The 25,967-nt window shown below is 52.5% G+C and overlaps 1 protein-coding gene and 1 long non-coding RNA gene across 4 annotated transcripts in view; both read right to left on the bottom strand.

The window, feature by feature from the left end:
- psap (prosaposin) overlaps positions 1-25,967 on the bottom strand; it is a 30,900-nt gene that overhangs the window by 1,454 nt on the left and 3,479 nt on the right. The window contains exons 2-13 of one of the 3 annotated variants that reach the window (XM_065007823.1): positions 23,409-23,542; positions 23,203-23,277; positions 18,669-18,794; positions 17,172-17,396; positions 16,698-16,841; positions 15,560-15,616; positions 6,021-6,167; positions 5,676-5,768; positions 2,579-2,762; positions 2,097-2,260; positions 598-678; positions 298-405 (exon numbers count right to left, since the gene is read on the bottom strand). In XM_065007823.1, the coding sequence (XP_064863895.1) occupies positions 298-405; positions 598-678; positions 2,097-2,260; positions 2,579-2,762; positions 5,676-5,768; positions 6,021-6,167; positions 15,560-15,616; positions 16,698-16,841; positions 17,172-17,396; positions 18,669-18,794; positions 23,203-23,277; positions 23,409-23,542 (1,538 nt within the window). The remainder of the gene's footprint in view (positions 1-297; positions 406-597; positions 679-2,096; positions 2,261-2,578; positions 2,763-5,675; positions 5,769-6,020; positions 6,168-15,559; positions 15,617-16,697; positions 16,842-17,171; positions 17,397-18,668; positions 18,795-23,202; positions 23,278-23,408; positions 23,543-25,967) is intronic. The other 2 variants (XM_065007824.1, XM_065007825.1) reach the window with 2 other exon arrangements.
- LOC135563934 (uncharacterized) lies at positions 1,379-2,090 on the bottom strand. Its single transcript, XR_010460650.1, has 3 exons — positions 1,763-2,090; positions 1,685-1,720; positions 1,379-1,637 (listed from the first exon to the last, which is right to left on the bottom strand). It is a non-coding gene; the product is annotated as an uncharacterized LOC135563934 (long non-coding RNA).

The raw sequence follows: 25,967 nt of genomic DNA, 5'->3' as shown, positions 1-25,967 counted from the left end.
TAGGGACTTCTCCATCCTTTACATGAGATATCCGGTCTGATATTTCAGGAGTACTTTAGTCACAGGATAATGCACGGCCGGAAATAACAGTTGGATAATAAAAATAAAACAATTTAAAATCAGGAATTTGTATCAAATTCATTCATTTATTTAAACCATTTGTATCAAATTCATTATTTATTTAAACCAGGGGAGCTACATTGACAATCTATTTTTCAACCCTGGAATGAAACATCACTCAGTTGTGCTACTATGATAGAAACAGCGCAGCCCAGTGCCTGCGTGTCGAGGACTCACGTTGCAGAGTTTTGCAGAGTCCATGTTCTTGCACCAGAACGCCGGTCCCCAGCTACACTGGTCCATACCCAGAAGACTTTGCACTGCCTCGGGACACAATCCCACCTTCTGTAACCCAGGACAACCACAGAACCCACTGTCAGATACTGGCATTCATGTAACTTATTCATTTCAACCAGGGAAGTCAGTGAAGTTAAATCGTCTTTATCGATCTAGAGGTTTTTCCCCAATTCCAAAATCATACTTCTGACACCTTTTCTCTATAGTGAAGTGTATTCCTCTAGGTATTCCAGTGCTCACCATGCAGACAAAGTCAGGGTCCAACATCTGCAGCAGGAGCTGAACCAGCATGGGCTCATACTGCTCAATCAGCTGGTCACACTGGAGGAGGAAGAGAGAAAGAGAAAGAAAGAAAGATTAACAGTCACACCAACAACGTCTAGTCGACCAGTTACTAGCCAATATCCATTCTTCTGTTGCAGTAACAGAGTTTAGGAAACACCGTTTCCCCAATTTCATGGTCAGTGTAATCTACCAATGATAACACGCGGAACAAGTAGACGTCTCCATCCTCACCCAACACGCGGAACAAGTAGACGTCTCCATCCTCACCCAACACGCGGAACAAGTAGACGTCTCCATCCTCACCCAACACGCGGAACAAGTAGACGTCTCCATCCTCACCCAACACGCGGAACAAGTAGACGTCTCCATCCTCACCCAACACGCGGAACAAGTAGACGTCTAAATCCTCACCTCGCCCCTGACGGTCTCCGGGACAAAGTAGACGTCTCCATCCTCACCCAACACGCGGAACAAGTAGACGTCTCCATCCTCACCAAACACGCGGAACAAGTAGACGTCTCCATCCTCACCAAACACGCGGAACAAGTAGACGTCTCCATCCTCACCAAACACGCGGAACAAGTAGACGTCTCCATCCTCACCAAACACGCGGAACAAGTAGACGTCTACATCCTCAACAAACACGCGGAACAAGTAGACGTCTCCATCCTCACCAAACACGCGGAACAAGTAGACGTCTACATCCTCAACAAACACGCGGAACAAGTAGACGTCTCCATCCTCACCCAACACGCGGAACAAGTAGACGTCTACATCCTCACCTCGCCCCTGACGGTCTCCGGGACAAAGTAGACGTCTCCATCCTCACCTCGCCCCTGACGGTCTCCGGGACAAAGTAGACGTCTACATCCTCACCCAACACGCGGAACAAGTAGACGTCTACATCCTCACCTCGCCCCTGACGGTCTCCGGGACAAAGTAGACGTCTACATCCTCACCCAACACGCGGAACAAGTAGACGTCTCCATCCTCACCTCGCCCCTGACGGTCTCCGGGACAAAGTAGACGTCTACATCCTCACCCAACACGCGGAACAAGTAGACGTCTCCATCCTCACCTCTGACGGTCTCCGGGACAAAGTAGACGTCTACATCCTCACCCAACACGCGGAACAAGTAGACGTCTACATCCTCACCCAACACGCGGAACAAGTAGACGTCTACATTCTCACCCAACACGCGGAACAAGTAGACGTCTACATCCTCACCCAACACGCGGAACAAGTAGACGTCTACATCCTCACCCAACACGCGGAACAAGTAGACGTCTACATCCTCACCCAACACGCGGAACAAGTAGACGTCTACATCCTCACCCAACACGCGGAACACATCCCCACCTCGCCCCTGACGGTCTCCGGGACAAAGTAGACGTCTACATCCTCACCTCGCCCCTGACGGTCTCCGGGACAAAGTAGACGTCTACATCCTCACCTCGCCCCTGACGGTCTCCGGGACAAAGCTGCAGACTTTCCTGACTGCGTCTTCAATCTGAGCCTGTGTGGCGTTCTGTTCCAGGATCCCGTCGACGTAACGCACGGCCATCTTGCAGATGTCACAGAGGCCTCCCGCCTCGACCTGGGACTGGTCCAACACCGCTGAGGGACGGGGGAAACAAGGAGACCACTTCATCTGGATTGGAGCACCATCAATAAAAATTGGCCTTTTCTAGTTGAATGATCTTGAATAAAAATTGTTATACGGTTTTGGCCCGTTGGTCGTTCTCTAATCTGTAGGCATTAAAACAACCTACAGGTCGTTCTCTAATCTGTAGGCATTAAAACAACCTACAGGGCCTAACCTACAGGGCCTAACCTACAGGGCCTAACCTACAGGGCCTGCTCCACGTGTCTCAAACACACAGGATAGATCACACACACACCTCAAGACTTTCCAAGCACACTCCCTCTACTCACGGATGAAGGCGCGGCTGGCCTCCTTGCAGAGCCCCAGCACGGTGCAGATAGTCTTGGGGTCGGCCTCCTGTAGCAGCAGCTTAATGATGGCCTGGCCGTAGGATTCGATCAGATCTTTACACTGGGCTGACAGGGAGGGCGGCAGCACAGAGCACACCTTCTCCAACACGCGCACCACATCTTGCTGAGAAGAGGGAGGAAGGAGTGGAAGAGCACAGGGGTCAGTTAGGCATGACTTAAATCTCCTTCCCCAGACACGTCTGCCCAAATGCCAATGTGTCCAACTTAGCCTTCGTTAGCAAACAAAAGAATTTCCCGGTGGATAGGCATTGGCTTAATCTCCCAACCAATAACCTCCCACAACACCTTCCCGCAAACCCGGCTAGTACACGCCTTCCATACGGGGTCTTGCCTCTATTTGGAGCCCCGCCTCGCAGTCATGTGATTCGCTCAAATTAAAATTATCACCTATACTTTACTTAATAAGATCACGCCCATAGAATGAAGAACTCCTCTGAATGGTTGATGTCCCAGGGTTAAATGCTACGTGTAACAACTGTGTTGTTGTCTGTTCACACTGCTTTGCTTTATCTTGGCCAGGTCGCAGTTGTAAATGAGAACTTGTTCTCAACTAGCCTACCTGGTTAAATAAAAAAAGAGATATGCACAAAATCCTGGGGATGAGGCCAGGTGTGACCAACACCATTTCATCTCACCTTCCTTTTATCTTCCTATAGAGAATTCTTATAAGACAACAACTTGGCTTAAAAAAGGTAGCGAGCTAAGAGCTCCTTCAGCAGTGAGGCTATAAAGGTAGCTAGCTAAGAGCTCCTTCAGCAGTGAGGATATAAAGGTATCTACCTAAGAGCTCCTTCAGCAGTGAGGATATAAAAGGTAGCTACCTAAGAGCGCCTTCAGCAGTGAGGATATAAAGGTAGCTACCTAAGAGCTCCTTCAGCAGTGAGGATATAAAGGTAGCTACCTAAGAGCTCCTTCAGCAGTGAGGATATAAAGGTAGCTACCTAAGAACGCCTTCAGCAGTGAGGATATAAAGGTAGCTAGCTAAGAGCTCCTTCAGCAGTGAGGATATAAAGGTAGCTAGCTAAGAACGCCTTCAGCAGTGAGGATATAAAGGTAGCTAGCTAAGAGCTCCTTCAGCAGTGAGGATATAAAGGTAGCTAGCTAAGAACGCCTTCAGCAGTGAGGATATAAAGGTAGCTAGCTAAGAACGCCTTCAGCAGTGAGGATATAAAGGTAGCTAGCTAAGAGCTCCTTCAGCAGTGAGGATATAAAAGGTAGCTACCTAAGAGCGCCTTCAGCAGTGAGGATATGAAGACAGCTCTTCTCGGTCTGCGCGGCAGTTTGACAGCGTGCACAACTCTGCAGAAGTCTTGTTTATTTTCAGCGTGTTTAGTTTGTAAAGTGTTTTAAGTTGATTGGCGGGGTTACCTCTATGGCACCATGGCTGTATATTTTGGGACCGCTCCAGCGGCCAGCCGGCTACTCTCCAGCGGCCAGCCGGCTACTCTCCAGCGGCCAGCCAGCTACTCTCCAGCGGCCAGCCGGCTACTCTCCAGCGGCCAGCCGGCTACTCTCTAGTCAGTCTGTTCTGCTGATGTGTGGTACTCTATCCTACTCTTGTCCTTTTCAGCAGGGTTAATACCTGCCTGGTGCCCCATCCAAACCTTTATCTTCACCCCTCGGACACCACCGCTACAAAGTGAACCAGGGTAAAACACTATCTACTGCTGCTTGCACAGTAATAACCATCACAAAGGGTCAGAGTAATGGGTGGCCCGAAGACACAGAGATAAGACGCATTGTACTAACTTCTTGTTCGTCCTTGACACACAGGACAAACGAGCCCACTTGGCCTCCGGGGGGGGGTTTAATGAAGAGATTCTGTAATGAATAACTCATACATTCTAGCCTATTGCAGACAGAATCCTTGTTTAAGAACCCTGAAGACACAGCCTACGTGTTACATGAATAACCATTTCAGTTGAACTATTTAAAAATGTACATAGAAATGCAAATATATTATTTTTTTGTCTGGATTAACTGTGGCTTTTTAGCAGCAATATTCAAACTGAAATTGTGTTTATCATCCAGCATTGGCCAGAGGTGGAGAGAAATCACATTCATTTATACATTATCCATCTATCTATCCACATTCATTTATACATCTATCCATCCATCCATCTATCCACATTCATTTATACATCTATCCATCCACATTCATTTATACATCTATCCATCCACATTCATTTATACATCCATCAACATTCATTTATCCATCTATCCATCCACATTCATTTATACATCCATCAACATTCATCTATCCATCTATCCATCAACATTCATCTATCCATCTATCAACATTCATTTATACATCTATCCATCTATCCATCTATCTATCCACATTCATTTATACATCTATCCATCTATCCATCCATCCATCCACATTCATTTATACATCTATCCATCTATCCATCTATCCATCCACATTCATTTATACATCCATCAACATTCATCTATCCATCTACATTCATTTATCCATCTATCTATCCACATTCATTTATACATCTATCTATCTATCTACATTCATTTATACATCTATCCATCCACATTCATTTATACATCTATCCATCTATCTATCCATCCACATTCATTTATACATCTATCCATCTATCTATCCATCCACATTCATTTATACATCTATCCATCTATCTATCCATCCACATTCATTTATACATCTATCCATCCACATTCATTTATACATCTATCCATCTATCTATCCATCCACATTCATTTATACATCTATCCATCCACATTCATTTATACATCTATCCATCTATCTATCCATCCACATTCATTTATACATCTATCCATCTATCCATCCACATTCATTTATACATCTATCCATCTATCCACATTCATTTATACATCTATCCATCTATCCACATTCATTTATAGTGCTTTCCCCCCCACATGACAAAAACACAATTTATTGTAACTCCCTTACAAACAGCATGAAGTTTTGGTCATACACCATATAGCAGGTCATGACTCATGAGCAACCCGTCAGGTGACCTACCTCAGTCTTCTCATCCCCCAGCATGCTCTCCACCTCCTTCATAATGAACTTGCACACGGTACACTGAGGGGAACCACGGGCACGCACCATGTTCTGGAGAACAGACAAGAGTCGGCGTAACTACAATAGTCTTGGAACAAAATAAGTTGTGGTCCCGAAACGCATCGGTATAAACTAGAATAGTAACCATGCCAACGGCATAACTACTTTACAAAACAAGTAATCAGAGTGATTATTTTACTTTTTATGTTTAAGGAAATGTCCATGTATTTCATATGGAGGAATGTAAGTGGTGGTACAGTTGTACACGGCCACTTGCCAGAACCTCTGGTACCAGTAGGTTACCTTGCCGGGCCTGACAGCGTCCAGCTTAGTGGCAGGGACCAGTTTGACAGCAGGGACGGCCTTGGCAGCCACCAGGTTCATCATAGGGACAGAGCTCTTCACCTTTGCAGGGCAGAATTCAGCACGGGAACAGATATCTTTAGGTTGCTGAGTGGGGAGAACGTCAGAATGGACAGTTAGAATGGTATGAATGTGTCTACAGAAAATACATTTCATCACATGACATTAAGATTATGTACAGTCCACTGTTCCATAGTCTCAGAGCCAGGCTATACCCTGTACCAGTCCACTGTTCCATAGTCTCAGAGCCAGGCTATACCCTGTACCAGTCCCTGTTCCATAGTCTCAGAGCCAGGCTATACCCTGTAGTCTCAGAGCCAGTCCACTGTTCCATAGTCTCAGAGCCAGGCTATACCCTGTACCAGTCCACTGTTCCATAGTCTCAGAGCCAGGCTATACCCTGTACCAGTCCACTGTTCCATAGTCTCAGAGCCAGACTATACCCTGTACCAGTCCACTGTTCCATAGTCTCAGAGCCAGGCTATACCCTGTACCAGTCCACTGTTCCATAGTCTCAGAGCCAGACTATACCCTGTACCAGTCCACTGTTCTATAGTCTCAGAGCCAGGCTATACCCTGTACCAGTCCACTGTTCCATAGTCTCAGAGCCAGGCTATACCCTGTACCAGTCCACTGTTCCATAGTCTCAGAGCCAGGCTATACCCTGTACCAGTCCACTGTTCCATAGTCTCAGAGCCAGGCTATACCCTGTACCAGTCCACTGTTCCATAGTCTCAGAGCCAGGCTATACCCTGTACCAGTCCACTGTTCTGTTCCTATAGTCTCACTGTTCCATAGTCTCAGAGCCAGACTATACCCTGTACCAGTCCACTGTTCCATAGTCTCAGAGCCAGGCTATACCCTGTACCAGTCCACTGTTCCATAGTCTCAGAGCCAGACTATACCCTGTACCAGTCCACTGTTCCATAGTCTCAGAGCCAGAGCCAGACTATACCCTGTACCAGTCCACTGTTCCATAGTCTCAGAGCCAGGCTATACCCTGTACCAGTCCACTGTTCCATAGTCTCAGAGCCAGAGCCAGACTATACCCTGTACCAGTCCACCAGTCCACTGTTCCATAGTCTCCAGAGCCAGGCTGTACCAGTCCCTGTAGTCCAGAGCCCACCCTGTTCCATCCACTGTTCTCAGAGCCAGAGCCAGACTATACCCTGTACCAGTCCACTGTTCCATAGTCTCAGAGCCAGACTATACCCTGTACCAGTCCACTGTTCCATAGTCTCAGAGCCAGACTATACCCTGTACCAGTCCACTGTTCCATAGTCTCAGAGCCAGGCTATACCCTGTACCAGTCCACTGTTCCATAGTCTCAGAGCCAGGCTATACCCTGTACCAGTCCACTGTTCCATAGTCTCAGAGCCAGAGCCAGACTATACCCTGTACCAGTCCACTGTTCCATAGTCTCAGAGCCAGACTATACCCTGTACCAGTCCACTGTTCCATAGTCTCAGAGCCAGGCTATACCCTGTACCAGTCCACTGTTCCATAGTCTCAGAGCCAGGCTATACCCTGTACCAGTCCACTGTTCCATAGTCTCAGAGCCAGACTATACCCTGTACCAGTCCACTGTTCCTAGTCTCAGACTATAGTCTCCACTGTTCCATAGTCTCAGAGCCAGACTATACCCTGTACCAGTCCACTGTTCCATAGTCTCAGAGCCAGGCTATACCCTGTACCAGTCCACTGTTCCATAGTCTCAGAGCCAGACTATACCCTGTACCAGTCCACTGTTCCATAGTCTCAGAGCCAGACTATACCCTGTACCAGTCCACTGTTCCATAGTCTCAGAGCCAGACTATACCCTGTACCAGTCCACTGTTCCATAGTCTCAGAGCCAGAGCTATACCCTGTACCAGTCCACTGTTCCATAGTCTCAGAGCCAGGCTATACCCTGTACCAGTCCACTGTTCCATAGTCTCAGAGCCAGACTATACCAGTCCACTGTTCCATAGTCTCAGAGCCAGACTATACCCTGTACCAGTCCACTGTTCCATAGTCTCAGAGCCAGACTATACCCTGTACCAGTCCACTGTTCCATAGTCTCAGAGCCAGGCTATACCCTGTACCAGTCCACTGTTCCATAGTCTCAGAGCCAGACTATACCCTGTACCAGTCCACTGTTCCATAGTCTCAGAGCCAGGACTATACCCTGTACCAGTCCACTGTTCCATAGTCTCAGAGCCAGACTATACCCTGTACCAGTCCACTGTTCCATAGTCTCAGAGCCAGACTATACCCTGTACCAGTCCACTGTTCCATAGTCTCAGAGCCAGACTATACCCTGTACCAGTCCACTGTTCCATAGTCTCAGAGCCAGACTATACCCTGTACCAGTCCACTGTTCCATAGTCTAGTCCACCCTGTACCAGTCCACTGTTCCATAGTCTCAGAGCCAGACTATACCCTGTACCAGTCCACTGTTCCATAGTCTCAGCCAGCTATACCCTGTACCAGTCCACTGTTCCATAGTCTCAGAGCCAGACTATACCCTGTACCAGTCCACTGTTCCATAGTCTCAGAGCCAGGCTATACCCTGTACCAGTCCACTGTTCCATAGTCTCAGAGCCAGCCAGCTATACCCTGTACCAGTCCACTGTTCCATAGTCTCAGAGCCAGACTATACCCTGTACCAGTCCACTGTTCCATAGTCTCAGAGCCAGCCAGACTATACCTGTACCAGTCCACTGTTCCATAGTCTCAGAGCCAGACTATACCCTGTACCAGTCCACTGTTCCATAGTCTCAGAGCAGAGCCAGGCAGACTATACCCTGTACCAGTCCACTGTTCCATAGTCTCAGAGCCAGACTATACCCTGTCCACTGTTCTATAGTCTCAGAGCCACTATATACCCTGTACCAGTCTGTTCATAGTCTCAGAGCCAGACTATACCCTGTACCAGTCCACTGTTCCATAGTCTCAGAGCCAGACTATACCCTGTACCAGTCCACTGTTCCATAGTCTCAGAGCCAGGCTATACCCTGTACCAGTCCACTGTTCCATAGTCTCAGAGCCAGACTATACCCTGTACCAGTCCACTGTTCCATAGTCTCAGAGCCAGAGGCTATACCCTGTACCAGTCCACTGTTCCATAGTCTCAGAGCCAGGCTATACCCTGTACCAGTCCACTGTTCCATAGTCTCAGAGCCAGAGCCAGACTATACCCTGTACCAGTCCACTGTTCCATAGTCTCAGAGCCAGGCTATACCCTGTACCAGTCCACTGTTCCATAGTCTCAGAGCCAGACTATACCCTGTACCAGTCCACTGTTCATAGTCTCAGAGCCAGACCCTGTACCAGTCCACTGTTCCATAGTCTCAGAGCCAGACTATACCCTGTACCAGTCCACTGTTCCATAGTCTCAGAGCCAGACTATACCCTGTACCAGTCCACTGTTCCATAGTCTCAGAGCCAGGCTATACCCTGTACCAGTCCACTGTTCCATAGTCTCAGAGCCAGAGCCAGGCTATACCCTGTACTGTTCCAGTCCACCTGTTCCATAGTCTCAGAGCCAGGCTATACCCTGTACCAGTCCACTGTTCCATAGTCTCAGAGCCAGAGCCTATACCCTGTACCAGTCCACTGTTCCATAGTCTCAGAGCCAGGCTATACCCTGTACCAGTCCACTGTTCCATAGTCTCAGAGCCAGACTATACCCTGTACCAGTCCACTGTTCCATAGTCTCAGAGCCAGAGCCAGGCTATACCCTGTACCAGTCCACTGTTCTTCCATAGTCTCAGAGCCAGAGCCAGACTATACCCTGTACCAGTCCACTGTTCTATAGTCTCAGAGCCAGACTATACCCTGTACCAGTCCACTGTTCCATAGTCTCAGAGCCAGGCTATACCCTGTACCAGTCCACTGTTCCATAGTCTCAGAGCCAGGCTATACCCTGTACCAGTCCACTGTTCCATAGTCTCAGAGCCAGAGCCAGGCTATACCCTGTACCAGTCCACTGTTCCATAGTCTCAGAGCCAGGCTATACCCTGTACCAGTCCACTGTTCCATAGTCTCAGAGCCAGACCCTGTACCAGTCCACTGTTCCATAGTCTCAGAGCCAGGCTATACCCTGTACCAGTCCACTGTTCCATAGTCTCAGAGCCAGGCTATACCCTGTACCAGTCCACTGTTCCATAGTCTCAGAGCCAGACTATACCCTGTACCAGTCCACTGTTCCATAGTCTCAGAGCCAGACTATACCCTGTACCAGTCCACTGTTCCATAGTCTCAGAGCCAGAGCCAGGCTATACCCTGTACCAGTCCACTGTTCCATAGTCTCAGAGCCAGACTATACCCTGTACCAGTCCACTGTTCAGACTATACCCTCAGTCCACTGTTCCATAGTCTCAGACTATACCCTGTACCAGTCCACTGTTCCATAGTCTACCAGAGCCACTGTTCCATACCAGTCCACTGTTCCAGTCTCAGAGCCAGCAGTCCACTGTTCCATAGTCTCAGAGCCAGAGCCAGGCTATACCCTGTACCAGTCCACTGTTCCATAGTCTCAGAGCCAGACTATACCCTGTACCAGTCCACTGTTCCATAGTCTCAGAGCCAGACTATACCCTGTACCAGTCCACTGTTCCATAGTCTCAGAGCCAGGCTATACCCTGTACCAGTCCACTGTTCCATAGTCTCCACTGTTCCAGTCCACTGTTCATAGTCTCAGAGCCAGGCTATACCCTGTACCAGTCCACTGTTCCATAGTCTCAGAGCCAGCTATACCCTGTACCAGTCCACTGTTCCATAGTCTCAGAGCCAGGCTATACCCTGTACCAGTCCACTGTTCCATAGTCTCAGAGCCAGACTATACCCTGTACCAGTCCACTGTTCCATAGTCTCAGAGCCCTATACCCTGTACCAGTCCACTGTTCCATAGTCTCAGAGCCAGACCTACCCTGTACCAGACTGTTCCCAGAGCCAGACTATACCCTGTACCAGTCCACTGTTCCATAGTCTCAGAGCCAGAGCCAGACTATACCCTGTACCAGTCCACTGTTCCATAGTCTCAGAGCCAGGCTATACCCTGTACCAGTCCACTGTTCCATAGTCTCAGAGCCAGAGCCAGGCTATACCCTGTACCAGTCCACTGTTCCATAGTCTCAGAGCCAGGCTATACCCTGTACCAGTCCACTGTTCCATAGTCTCAGAGCCAGGCTATACCCTGTACCAGTCCACTGTTCCATAGTCTCAGAGCCAGAGCCAGGCTATACCCTGTACCAGTCCACTGTTCTATAGTCTCAGAGCCAGAGCCAGACTATACCCTGTACCAGTCCACTGTTCCATAGTCTCAGAGCCAGACTATACCCTGTACCAGTCCACTGTTCCATAGTCTCAGAGCCAGGCTATACCCTGTACCAGTCCACTGTTCCACTGCTGTTCCACTCAGTACAGTCCACTGTTCCATAGTCTCAGAGCCAGGCTATACCCTGTACCAGTCCAGTTCTATAGTCTGTGGTCCATTCTAGTCTCAGCTATACCATAACAGTCAGACAGCACTCTGTACCAGTCCACTGATGTGGCCAGGCTACTTTCCACTGTTCAGTCTAGCCAGCCTGTACCAGTCCACTGTTTCTCCCCTACCAAAAGTCTACAAGTGACCACTGTCCAAGTCTCAAAGCCACAACCAGTCCACTGTTCCAGTCTGGCTACATCCTTTCTATGTTCCATAGTCTCAGAGCCAGGCTATACCCTGCCAGTCCACTGTTTTTGTCTCAGAGTACCCTGTACCAGTCCACTGTTCAGTCTCTCCTGTACCAGTCCACTGTTTGTCTCAGCTGCCAGACTCTTACCAGTCCACTGCAGCCAGTCCACTGTTTTCTCAGAGCCCTTGTTGCTATACCCTAGTGTGTCAACTGTTCCATAGTCTCAGAGCCAGACACCCTGGCTGATATTGTACCAGTCCAACACCGCTCCACTGTTCAAGTCTATAAAAACTGTTCCATAGTCTCAGAGCCAGAGCCACACCTGTCTCAGAGCCACACAGCTGGACTCGAGTCTGCAGCTTTCCCTTGTGGTGTACCAGTCCACTGTTCTATAGCACAGCTGGACTCCGACCGCTGCATCTTTCCCTTGTCAGTGCCAACGCACAGCTGGACTCTGACCAGCTGTTCAGTCTCAGAGCCCTTGTGGTGAGCCAGGCTATACCCTGCAGTCCAGCTGGTCTCAGACCGCTATACCCTTTCCACTGTTCCATGGTCTCAGAGCACAGCTATACCCTCGACCAGCTCCAGCTTTCCCTTGTGGTCTCAGAGCACAGCTGGACCCTGACCAGCTGCAGCTTTCCCTTGTGGTGTCAACGCACAGCTGGACTGTTCCTCAGAGCCAGACCGCTGCAGCTTTCACTGTTCCTTGTGGCCAGCAACGCACAGCTGGACTACCGACCGCTGCAGCTTACCCTGGTTCAGACAGGCTATACCCCAGTCCACTGTTCCATAGTCTCAGACCGCTGCAGCTTTCCTTGTGGTACCAGTCCACTGTTCCATCAACGCACAGTCCACTGCTCAGAACCAGAGCCAGACAAAACTCGACCGCTGCAGCTTTCCCTTGTGGTGTCAACGCACAGCTGGACTCGACCGCTGCAGCTTTCCTTGTGGTGTCAACGCACAGCTGGACTCGAGCTGCAGCTTTCCCTTGTGTGTCAACGCACAGCTGGACTCGACCGCTGCAGCTTTCCCTTGTGGTGTCAACGCACAGCTGGACTCGACCAGCTGCAGCTTACCCCTTGTGGTGTCAACGCACAGCTGGACTCGACCGCTGCAGCTTTTCCTTGTGGTGTCAACGCACAGCTGGACTCGACCGCTGCAAATTTCCCCTTGTGGTGTCAACGCACAGCTGGACTCTCGACCGCTGCAGCTTTCCCTTGTGGTGTCAACGCACAGCTGGACTCGACCGCTGCAGCTTTCCCTTGTGGTGTCAACGCACAGCTGGACTCGACCGCTGCAGCTTTCCCTTGTGGTGTCAACGCACAGCTGGACTCGACCGCTGCAGCTTTCCTTGTGGTGTCAACGCACAGCTGGACTCGACCGCTGCAGCTTTCCCTTGTGGTGTCAACGCACAGCTGGACTCGACCGCTGCAGCTTTCCCTTGTGGTGTCAACGCACAGCTGGACTCGACCGCTGCAGCTTTCCCTTGTGGTGTCAACGCACAGCTGGACTCGACCGCTGCAGCTTTCCCTTGTGGTGTCAACGCACAGCTGGACTCGACCGCTGCAGCTTTCCCTTGTGGTGTCAACGCACAGCTGGACTCGACCGCTGCAGCTTTCCCTTGTGGTGTCAACGCACAGCTGGACTCGACCGCTGCAGCTTTCCCTTGTGGTGTCAACGCACAGCTGGCTGCTGCAGCTTTCCCTTGTGGTGTCAACGCACAGCTGGACTCGACCGCTGCAGCTTTCCCTTGTGGTGTCAACGCACAGCTGGACTCGACCGCTGCAGCTTTCCCTTGTGGTGTCAACGCACAGCTGGACTCGACCGCTGCAGCTTTCCCTTGTGGTGTCACGCACAGCTGGACTCGACCGCTGCAGCTTTCCCTTGTGGTGTCAACGCACAGCTGGACTCGACCGCTGCAGCTTTCCCTTGTGGTGTCAACGCACAGCTGGACTCGACCGCTGCAGCTTTCCCTTGTGGTGTCAACGCACAGCTGGACTCGACCAGCTGCACGCACAGCTTTCCCTTGTGGTGTCAACGCACAGCTGGACTCGACCGCTGCAGCTTTCCCTTGTGGTGTCAACGCACAGCTGGACTCGACCGCTGCAGCTTTCCCTTGTGGTGTCAACGCACAGCTGGACTCGACCGCTGCAGCTTTCCCTTGTGGTGTCAACGCACAGCTGGACTCGACCGCTGCAGCTTTCCCTTGTGGTGTCAACACACAGCTGGACTCGACCGCTGCAGCTTTCCCTTGTGGTGTCAACACACAGCTGGACTCGACCGCTGTAGCTTTCCCTTGTGGTGTCAACACACAGCTGGACTCGACCGCTGTAGCTTTCCCTTGTGGTGTCAACACACAGCTGGACTCGACCGCTGTAGCTTTCCCTTGTGGTGTCAACACACAGCTGGACTCAACCGTTGTAGCTTTCCCTTGTGGTGCCGTTGACCAACACGGCTGGCTCAACTGTTCTGGGGAACTACGGTGAGCTTCGTAATGTAACATGTCAAATTAACAATCTGCTTTATCTCCTAATGCATTTACAACATGTTGACTGTATTTACTTAAAATATGATAACATTTTTTCCTTTGAATTTAAAAAATATTTGTAACGGTATTTGTGGAATTGGAAAAAAAACCATCCCGTGGCTATTTCCAAATACACTGGTATACATGCTACACCTCCCAAAACTAATGGACTAAATGGAAACGGTTGCATGGACCAGTCTGCTGTCTCGTATCACAACACGCCTATGAAATATGTCCCCCAAAGCTTGGTTCTCTAAGGACAAAGGTATTCAGCACAGAGAAACATCGTGATGCAGTTCTAGAACAGTGAAATGTGAGTACTTGAAGTCAGTAGCATTAGTGGACAGACCGTATAGAAACAGAGGCTGTGGGCAGATGTAAAAAGATCTGTCGTTCTAATGGTAGTCATCCATTGACAGATGGACAACGGGAGATGATTGGCTGTCAAATAGGCTCCAGACGTCAGCCTTTTTGACAGACAAAGCTGAATGCATAATAGGATTTCATCCAAGTCTCTGTGTGGCCAATGCCTAAAGGGTGTGAGACGAGAGACTGAACACAGAGGGAAACCTACCTGTTCCTACAGACCCACCCCAGGAGAGAGCAGGAAGAGGAGGAGGAGGAGAGAGCAGGAAGTGGAGGAGAGAGCAGGAAGAGGAGGAGGAGAGCAGAGAGCAGGAAGAGGAGGAGGAGAGCAGAGAGCAGGAAGAGGAGGAGGAGAGCAGAGAGCAGGAAGAGGAGGAGGAGAGCAGAGAGCAGGAAGAGGAGGAGGAGAGCAGAGAGCAGGAAGAGGAGGAGGAGAGCAGAGAGCAGGAAGAGGAGGAGAGAGCAGGAAGAGGAGGAGAGAGCAGGAAGAGGAGGAGAGAGCAGGAAGAGGAGGAGAGAGCAGGAGAGGAGGAGGAGGGAGGAGGAGAGAGCAGGAAGAGAGGAGGAGAGAGCAGGAGAGAGCAGGAAGAGGAGGAGGAGAGAGCAGGAGGAGGTGCATGAATAGAGGGGGAAATAAAAACAAACTATTAAAAGATGTGAATGAAATCAGTAGGCTAGGAGGTGCTGTAGTCAGAGTGTGGATACACACACTAGATGTTTTATGACAAACATAGTGGTTCATTTCACCCATGTATAAACCTGTATATGTCAGGCAACACTGTGCAGAGGCTTTGGTTACAATTACACATCAGCAGAAGAGAACCCTCTAGTTTGGGTGGGGGGGGACTGAAAGCCAAAAGTGGTGCACTACATATAAATAAATATATGAAACAGGATGTCATTTTGGACACGCCCTAGTGACTGACCATGGACATGAGCTGCAGGGCGATGAGAGGCGCGTACTGGCTGATATACTGCTTGCACTGAAACACAGGAGAAGACAAAAACAGTCAGATACAAAGTCAGTGGAAACCAATGATCTTCCAGCTTCATAGATTGGAAGTATTTGTTGGTCAATCAAATGTATTTATAAAGCCCTTAAATTAAAAAACCTCCCTAGAAAAGTGGGAACCTAGGAAGAAACCTAGACAGAAACCAGGCTCTGAGGGGTGGCCAGTCCTCTTCTGGCTGTGCCGGGTGGAGATTATTAACCTAAAGAGGAACCAGGCTCTGAGGGGTGGCCGGTCCTCTTCTGGCTGTGCCGGGTGGAGATTATTAACCTAAAGAGGAACCAGGCTCTGAGGGGTGGCCGGTCCTCTTCTGGCTGTGCCGGGTGGAGAGGAACCAGGCTCTGAGGGGTGGCCGGTCCTCTTCTGGCTGTGCCGGGTAGAGAGGAACCAGGCTCTGAGGGGTGGCCGGTCCTCTTCTGGCTGTGCCGGGTAGAGAGGAACCAGGCTCTGAGGGGTGGCCGGTCCTCTTCTGGCTGTGCCGGGTAGAGAGGAACCAGGCTCTGAGGGGTGGCCGGTCCTCTTCTGGCTGTGCCGGGTAGAGAGGAACCAGGCTCTGAGGTCCTCTTCTGGTGGCCGGTAGAGAGGAACCAGGCCTCTTCTGGCTGTGCCGGGTAGAGAGGAACCAGGCACTGAGGGGTGGCCGGTCCTCTTCTGGCTGTGCCGGGTAGAGAGGAACCAGGCTCTGAGGGGTGGCCGGTCCTCTTCTGGCTGTGCCGGGTAGAGAGGAACCAGGCTCTGAGGGGTGGCCGGTCCTCTTCTGGCTGTGCCGGGTGGAGATTATTAAGGCCCGACTGTTCAACATGTCCGAACATTCATAGAGAACCAGCAGGGTCCAATAAACCAACTATTGCATTAAGCCAGATGGCAACTAGGGCATGAAGTGTACATTAGATTACAGCTAGTTCCATTGCTGGATTACTCAAAATATTCACTCCACCGAACTAGTTTTAAAACCCAGTCCTCTCACTAACTCCTAGCTAGATAACTACGTAGTCCTCTCACCAGGTCACACTGGTCCTGGATCTGTAACTAACTAGATAACAAGGCCTCTCACCATGTCAGAGATTCCAGGCCCCAGCAGGTCACACTGGCTCTGGATCCGTTCGATCAGAGAGTTGACGAAGGTAGTGTTGCTCTTCGCCTCGTCCTGGAAGTCTGTGATGAACTTCACACAGTCCTCACACAAGTCTCCAGTCTGCTACAGGGGACAGAAGACACTCACTAGTGACTAAAGGAGTAGCAGTTACACGTTGGTACTGGGGTCATGTTCAGTAGTGAAATAACAGTTTGGAATGGGGAAAGTACAGCCAGAATTTGATCAATAAGACAGATTTCAGTTGAAAAGATTTGGTACTTTTGTGCCTTACTGAACATACCGGTAACTTATGTGCAGCTATGCTGGGCACCATAGTAAATTCTAAATCTAACGATTTGTTAAAGTCCTCTAACAATTATTACACCGAAACTCAATTCCTAGACACCAAAGACCAGAATTACGACCCCCAAAATTCTATGACGACTGGCGTACCTGTTTAGGAACCTCTTGCTTGGTGTTCTCCTGGGCCTGGGGGTAGAGGAGCCCAGGGACGTTGAGGAGGAAGGGGGCGACCCTCTGGGCCAGGTCTTCCTGAGGAATCTCATTGGACGTGAGCGGTGGGATCTGGTTAGACTGGATCTGAGACTGGAGTCTGGCCAGGGCTGCCTGCTGGGAGCCACACAGGCCTATGGCGCCACACACCACCTGAGGGTTCTCCTGGAATCCAGAAACAGACTCTGGTCACTACAATCCGTAGATCTCACTAGAGACGCCGCCATTACGTCACTACTGGAACAAACACTATAATAAACTCTCAGGGTCGGTTTCCCACTTCACAGACCCAGATCAGGACTAAAACTATTTCCATTGAAAGTGTTTGTGTCCAGGAACAGGGTTAATCTATATGCAGCTGGCATCCTAAATGCAATTCATTACCTACCTAGTCCCCCCCACAGAACAGCTACCGTGTTCCCTAGTCCCCCCCCCAGAACAGCTACCGTGTTCCCTAGTCCCCCCCAGAACAGCTACCGTGCCCCCCCCCAGAACAGCTACCGTGTTCCCTAGTCCCCCCCAGAAGAGCTACAGTGTTCCCTAGTCCCCCCCCCAGAACAGCTACAGTGTTCCCTAGTCCCCCCCCGCCCGCAGAACAGCTACAGTGTTCCCTAGTCCCCCGCCCGCAGAACAGCTACCGTGTCCCCCCACAGAACAGCTACCGTGTTCCCTAGTCCCCCCCCACAGAACAGCTACCGTGTTCCCTAGTCCCCCGCCCGCAGAACAGCTACCGTGTCCCCCCCCCCACAGAACAGCTACCGTGTTCCCTAGTCCCCCCCCACAGAACAGCTACCGTGTTCCCTAGTCCCCCCGCCCGCAGAACAGCTACCGTGTCCCCCACAGAACAGCTACCGTGTTCCCTAGTCCCCCCACAGAACAGCTACCGTGTTCCCTAGTCCCCCACAGAACAGCTACCGTGTTCCCTAGTCCCCCCACAGAACAGCTACCGTGTTCCCTAGCCCCCCCCACAGAACAGCTACCGTGTTCCCTAGCCCCCCACAGAACAGCTACTGTGTTCCCTAGTCCCCCCACAGAACAGCTACTGTGTTCCCTAGTCCCCCCACAGAACAGCTACTGTGTTCCCTAGTCCCCCCCCCTACAAAGTAGAAAATAGTAAAAATAACTGGAATGAGTAGGTGTCTAGATGTTTGACTGGTACTGAATATACAGAGACTGTTACCTGACAAAATAAGAACAGTACAAACTTCGTTTAGATTTTTTTCCGGGGGGGGCTCTATGTAGTGAAATTGTTATTCAATACATGTGTATGGGCGAATAGCATTAAGGATAAACAGATAGCAAACTCAAATAGCTCAATTATCCTTGAAACAATGCCATTTAGCTTAGCAGGATGAGGATGTTGGATTGATTCTGAATAACTAAATGTTTCTCTCTCTCGGTTTGTGTGTGTGTGTTGGTGTGTGCGTGCGTGCGTACCAGCTCTCCAGCGATGATACCAATGAGGATAGGGTAGTAGGCGTCCACCAACTCTTTACACTGTGCAGCCACGGTCTTGTCAGGGATCAGGTGACAGGCCTTCTCCAGGACGCCCAGGATCTCACCCTAGAGGACATGAACATCAGCTTAGAGCCCCCCCAGCCTCAGACCCCCACTATGTGGAACGGTTGCCCCCAGCCTCAGACCCCACTATGTGGAGCGTTGCCCCCCAGCCTCAGACCCCCACTATGTGGAACGGTTGCCCCCCAGCCTCAGACCCCCACTATGTGGAACGTTGCCCCCCTCAGCCTCAGACCCCACTATGTGGAGCGATGCCCCCCAGCCTCAGACCCCACTACGTGGAACGGTTGGCCCCCAGCCTCAGACCCCACTACGTGGAGCGTTGCCCTCCCCCCCCAGCCTCAGACCCCCACTATGTGGGCGTTGCCCCCCCCCCCCCCCAGCCTCAGACCCCACTATGTGGAACGGTTGCCCCCAGCCTCAGACCCCACTATGTGGAGCGATGCCCCCCAGCCTCAGACCCCCACTATGTGGAACGGTTGCCCCCCCCAGCCTCAGACCCCCACTATGTGGAGCGATGCCCCCCAGCCTCAGACCCCCACTATGTGGAGCGATGCCCCCCAGCCTCAGACCCCCACTATGTGGAGCGATGCCCCCCAGCCTCAGACCCCCACTATGTGGAGCGATGCCCCCCAGCCTCAGACCCCACTATGTGGAGCGATGCCCCCCCCAGCCTCAGACCCCCACTATGTGGAGCGATGCCCCCCAGCCTCAGACCCCCACTATGTGGAGCGATGCCCCCCAGCCTCAGACCCCCACTACGTGGAACGGTTGGCCCCCAGCCTCAGACCCCACTACGTGGAGCGATGCCCCCAGCCTCAGACCCCCCAGCCTCAGACCCCCACTACGTGGAAGCGTTGCCCCCCAGCCTCAGACCCCCACTATGTGGAACGGTTGCCCCCCCCAGCCTCAGACCCCACTATGTGGAGCGATGCCCCCCAGCCTCAGACCCCACTATGTGGAACGGTTGCCCCCCCCAGCCTCAGACCCCACTATGTGGAGCGATGCCCCCCAGCCTCAGACCCCCACTATGTGGAGCGATGCCCCCCAGCCTCAGACCCCCACTATGTGGAGCGTTTGCCCCCCCAGCCTCAGACCCCCACTATGTGGAGCGATGCCCCCCAGCCTCAGACCCCCACTATGTGGAGCGATGCCCCCAGCCTCAGACCCCACTACGTGGAGCGGTTGCCCCCAGCCTCAGGCCCCCACTACGTGGAACGGTTGCCCCCCAGCCTCAGACCCCCCCCCTCCCCAGCCTCAGACCCCACTATGTGGAGCGATGCCCCCCAGCCTCAGACCCCACTATGTGGAACGGTTGCCCCCCCAGCCTCAGACCCCCACTATGTGGAGCGATGCCCCCCAGCCTCAGACCCCCACTATGTGGAGCGATGCCCCCCAGCCTCAGACCCCACACGTGGAACGGTTGGCCCCCCAGCCTCAGACCCCCACTATGTGCAACGGTTGCCCCCAGCCTCAGACCCCACTACGTGGAACGGTTGCCCCCAGCCTCAGACCCCCACTACGTGGAACGGTTGGCCCCCAGCCTCAGACCCCCACTACGTGGAACGGTTGCCCCCCCAGCCTCAGACCCCACTACGTGGAACGGTTGCCCCCCCAGCCTCAGACCCCACTATGTGGAGCGATGCCCCCCAGCCTCAGACCCCCACTATGTGGAACGTTTGCCCCCCCCCAGCCTCAGACCCCCACTATGTGGAGCGATGCCCCCCCAGCCTCAGACCCCCACTATGTGGAACGGTTGCCCCCCCAGCCTCAGACCCCACTATGTGGAGCGATGCCCCCCAGCCTCAGACCCCCACTATGTGGAGCGATGCCCCCCCAGCCTCAGACCCCCACTATGTGGAGCGATGCCCCCCAGCCTCAGACCCCACTACGTGGAACGGTTGGCCCCCAGCCTCAGACCCCACTACGTGGAACGGATGCCCCCCCAGCCTCAGACCCCCACTACGTGGAACGGTTGCCCCCAGCCTCAGACCCCCACTCGTGGAACGGTTGCCCCCAGCCTCAGACCCCACTATGTGGAACGGTTTGCCCCCCCCCAGCCTCAGACCCCCACTATGTGGAGCGATGCCCCCAGCCTCAGACCCCACTACGTGGAACGGTTGGCCCCCAGCCTCAGACCCCACTACGTGGAACGGTTGCCCCCCCCAGCCTCAGACCCCACTACGTGGAACGGTTGCCCCCCCCAGCCTCAGACCCCACTATGTGGAACGGTTGCTCCCCCCCAGCCTCAGACCCCCACCATGTGGAACGGTTGCCCCCCCAGCCTCAGACCCCCACTATGTGGAGCGATGCCCCCCAGCCTCAGACCCCACCATGTGGAGCGTTGCCCCCCAGCCAGCCTCAGACCCCCACCATGTGGAGCGATGCCCCCCCCCCAGCCTCAGACCCCCACCATGTGGAACGTTGCCCCCCCCAGCCTCAGACCCCACTATGTGGAACGGTTGCCCCCAGCCTCAGACCCCACTATGTGGAGCGATGCCCCCCAGCCTCAGACCCCACTACGTGGAACGGTTGGCCCCCAGCCTCAGACCCCACTACGTGGAACGGTTGCCCCCCCCAGCCTCAGACCCCACTATGTGGAGCGATGCCCCCCAGCCTCAGACCCCACTATGTGGAACGGTTGCCCCCCCCAGCCTCAGACCCCACTATGTGGAGCGATGCCCCCCAGCCTCAGACCCCCACTATGTGGAACGGTTGCCCCCCCCAGCCTCAGACCCCCACTATGTGGAGCGATGCCCCCCAGCCTCAGACCCCCACTATGTGGAGCGATGCCCCCCAGCCTCAGACCCCACTACGTGGAACGGTTGGCCCCCAGCCTCAGACCCCCACCATGTGGAACGGTTGCCCCCCAGCCTCAGACCCCCACTATGTGGAGCGATGCCCCCCAGCCTCAGACCCCCACTATGTGGAACGGTTGCCCCCCCCCAGCCTCAGACCCCCACTATGTGGAGCGATGCCCCCCCCAGCCTCAGACCCCACTACGTGGAACGGTTGGCCCCCAGCCTCAGACCCCACTACGTGGAAGCGTTGCCCCCCCAGCCTCAGACCCCCACTATGTGGAGCGATGCCCCCCAGCCTCAGACCCCACTATGTGGAACGGTTGCCCCCCCAGCCTCAGACCCCCACTATGTGGAGCGATGCCCCCCAGCCTCAGACCCCCACTATGTGGAACGTTGCCCCCCAGCCTCAGACCCCACTATGTGGAGCGATGCCCCCCAGCCTCAGACCCCCACTATGTGGAGCGATGCCCCCCCAGCCTCAGACCCCCACTACGTGGAACGGTTGGCCCCCAGCCTCAGACCCCCACCACGTGGAACGGTTGCCCCCCCCAGCCTCAGACCCCACTATGTGGAGCGATGCCCCCCAGCCTCAGACCCCCACTATGTGGAACGGTTGCCCCCCCCCCAGCCTCAGACCCCACTATGTGGAGCGATGCCCCCCCCAGCCTCAGACCCCCACTATGTGGAACGGTTGCCCCCCCCCAGCCTCAGACCCCACTATGTGGAGGATGCCCCCCCAGCCTCAGACCCCACTATGTGGAGCCCCCCCAGCCTCAGACCCCACCACGTGGAACGGTTGGCCCCCCCAGCCTCAGACCCCCACCATGTGGAACGGCTTGCCCCCCCAGCCTCAGACCCCACTATGTGGAACGGTTGCCCCCCCCCCCAGCCTCAGACCCCCACTATGTGGAGCGATGCCCCCCCAGCCTCAGACCCCACTATGTGGAGCGATGCCCCCCAGCCTCAGACCCCACTACGTGGAACGGTTGGCCCCCAGCCTCAGACCCCACTACGTGGAACGGTTGCCCCCCAGCCTCAGACCCCACTACGTGGAACGGTTGCCCCCCCAGCCTCAGACCCCCACTATGTGGAACCCCCCCCCCCCCCCCAGCCTCAGACCCCACTATGTGGAGCGATGCCCCCCAGCCTCAGACCCCCACTATGTGGAGCGTTGCCCCCCCCAGCCTCAGACCCCCACTATGTGAAGCGATGCCCCCCAGCCTCAGACCCCACTATGTGGAGCGATGCCCCCCAGCTCAGACCCCCACTCACGTGGAACGGTTGCCCCCAGCCTCAGACCCCCCTCAGACCCCCACTATGTGGAGCCCAGCAGTTCCATGCATTAGGCCCTATTCCAGATATAGCACCCGATTCAACTAATCATCAAGCCTTTCACTACGTAAATCATGTGAACTAGTTCAGGACTACACCATTTTTTAAAATGAGGATCCCCTGGGAGAAGCTATAACAACACTACTCAGCCATAATGCACCATCTTAGGCACTCATTCATCTGCGAGCAAAAAACAGTTATGCCACATCTGTACCACTATGGTGTACACTGGATAGAAGATAGTTTGGCAGAGAATGAATTTGTTTCCAGCAACAACAACAAAACAGGGAACTTTCCCACATTCATCCTCCATGACTCACCTGAGTAGCATTGTTGTTCAGCAGCTGGTCCACCGCTAACAGCAACCCCTTACACAGGTCACATGGCACAGACTTCTGAAACAGGGGGAGGAGGTTGATTAGGGTAGCTAAAACCAAGGCCAGGTTAAACAATGCCCCGCTGTTCATCCTGTTCACCCCCCCAAAAAAGATAATAACATGCTAGATAAAATAGACTCGCGTCTCACCATCTGGGGTTGGTTCCATACGTTCTGTTGACAGTGGACCACGGCGCCACAGATAGAGGCAGTCTTCACATTGTGGCACCAGTAGGGAGGACCACGGGTACACTGTTCAGTCCCCAACAGAGGGGTGGCGACAGCTAGGAGAGAGTAGACACTAGTTACCCACACTGTTCAGTCCCCAACAGAGGGGTGGCGACAGCTAGGAGAGAGTAGACACTAGTTACCCACACTGTTCAGTCCCCAACAGAGGGGTGGTGACGGCTAGGAGAGAGTAGACACTAGTTACCCACACTGTTCAGTCCCCAACAGAGGGGTGGTGACGGCTAGGAGAGAGTAGACACTAGTTACCCACACTGTTCAGTCCCCAACAGAGGGGTGGTGACGGCTAGGAGAGAGTAGACACTAGTTACCCACACGTATGTATGTATGTAACCCAGGTCCAGTATGTATGTAACCCAGGTCCAGTATGTATGTATGTATGCATGTAACCCAGGTCCAGTCCTCCAGTATGTATGTAACCCAGGTCCAGTATGTATGTAACCCAGGTCCAGTAGTATGTATGTAACCCAGGTCCAGTATGTATGTATGTATGTAACCCAGGTCCAGTATGTATGTATGTATGTATGTATGTATGTATGTAACCCAGGTCCAGTCCCAGTATGTATGTATGTATGTATGTATGTAACCCAGGTCCAGTATGTATGTATGTATGTATGTATGTATGTATGTATGTAACCCAGGTCCGGTCCTACAGTATGTATGTATGTATGTAACCCAGGTCCAGCCCTACAGTGTGTATGTAACCCAGGTCCAGTATGTATGTATGTAACCCAGGTCCAGTATGTATGTAACCCAGGTCCAGTATGTATGTATGTAACCCAGGTCCAGTCCTACAGTATGTATGTATGTAACCCAGGTCCAGCCCTCCAGTATGTATGTATGTAACCCAGGTCCAGTCCTACAGTATGCATGTAACCCAGGTCCAGCCCTACAGTATGTATGTAACCCAGGTCCAGTCCTCCAGTATGTATGTATGTAACCCAGGTCCAGTATGTATGTAACCCAGGTCCAGTCCTCCAGTATGTATGTAACCCAGGTCCAGTCCTATGTATGTAACCCAGGTCCAGTATGTATGTAACCCAGGTCCAGTCCTCCAGTATGTATGTATGTAACCCAGGTCCAGTATGTATGTATGCATGTAACCCAGGTCCAGTCCTCCAGTATGTATGTATGTAACCCAGGTCCAGTCCTCCAGTATGTATGTAACCCAGGTCCAGTATGTATGTAACCCAGGTCCAGCCCTACAGTATGTATGTATCCCAGGTCCGGTCCTACAGTATGTATGTATGTATGTAACCCAGGTCCAGTCCTCCAGTATGTATGCATGTAACCCAGGTCCAGCCCTACAGTATGTATGCATGTAACCCAGGTCCAGCCCTACAGTATGTATGTATCCCAGGTCCAGTATGTATGTATGTATGTAACCCAGGTCCAGTCCTCCAGTATGTATGTATGTATGTAACCCAGGTCCAGTATGTATGTATGTAACCCAGGTCCAGTCCTCCAGTATGTATGTATGTAACACAGGTCCAGTATGTATGTAACCCAGGTCCAGTCCTCCAGTATGTATGCATGTAACCCAGGTCCAGTCCTACAGTATGTATGTATGTATGTAACCCAGGTCCAGTATGTATGTAACCCAGGTCCAGTCCTCCAGTATGTATGTAACCCAGGTACAGTATGTATGTATGTAACCCAGGTCCAGTCCTACAGTATGTATGTAACCCAGGTCCAGTATGTATGTAACCCAGGTCCAGTATGTATGTAACCCAGGTCCAGCCCTCCAGTATGTATGCATGTAACCCAGGTCCAGTATGTATGCATGTAACACAGGTCCAGTATGTATGCATGTAACCCAGGTCCAGTCCTCCAGTATGTATGCATGTAACACAGGTCCAGTATGTATGCATGTAACCCAGGTCCAGTCCTCCAGTATGTATGCATGTAACCCAGGTCCAGTCCTCCAATATGTATGTAACACAGGTCCAGTATGTATGTATGTAACCCAGGTCCAGTCCTCCAGTATGTATGTAACCCAGGTCCAGTATGTATGTAACCCAGGTCCAGCCCTCCAGTATGTATGCATGTAACCCAGGTCCAGTCCTCCAGTATGTATGTAACACAGGTCCAGTATGTATGTAACCCAGGTCCAGTCCTCCAGTATGTATGCATGTAACCCAGGTCCAGTCCTCCAGTATGTATGTATGCATGTAACCCAGGTCCAGTCCTCCAGTATGTATGTAACCCAGGTCCAGTATGTATGTAACCCAGGTCCAGTCCTCCAGTATGTATGCATGTAACCCAGGTCCAGTATGTATGTAACCCAGGTCCAGTCCTCCAGTATGTATGTATGTAACCCAGGTCCAGTCCTCCAGTATGTATGTATGTATGTAACCCAGGTCCAGTCCTCCAGTATGTATGTAACCCAGGTCCAGCCCTACAGTATGCATGTAACCCAGGTCCAGCCCTACAGTATGCATGTAACCCAGGTCCAGCCCTACA

Source organism: Oncorhynchus nerka, linkage group LG23 (assembly GCF_034236695.1).
Source record: "Oncorhynchus nerka isolate Pitt River linkage group LG23, Oner_Uvic_2.0, whole genome shotgun sequence".
Taxonomy (NCBI): domain Eukaryota; kingdom Metazoa; phylum Chordata; class Actinopteri; order Salmoniformes; family Salmonidae; genus Oncorhynchus; species Oncorhynchus nerka.
This window is presented reverse-complemented; position numbering and strand designations above follow the sequence as displayed.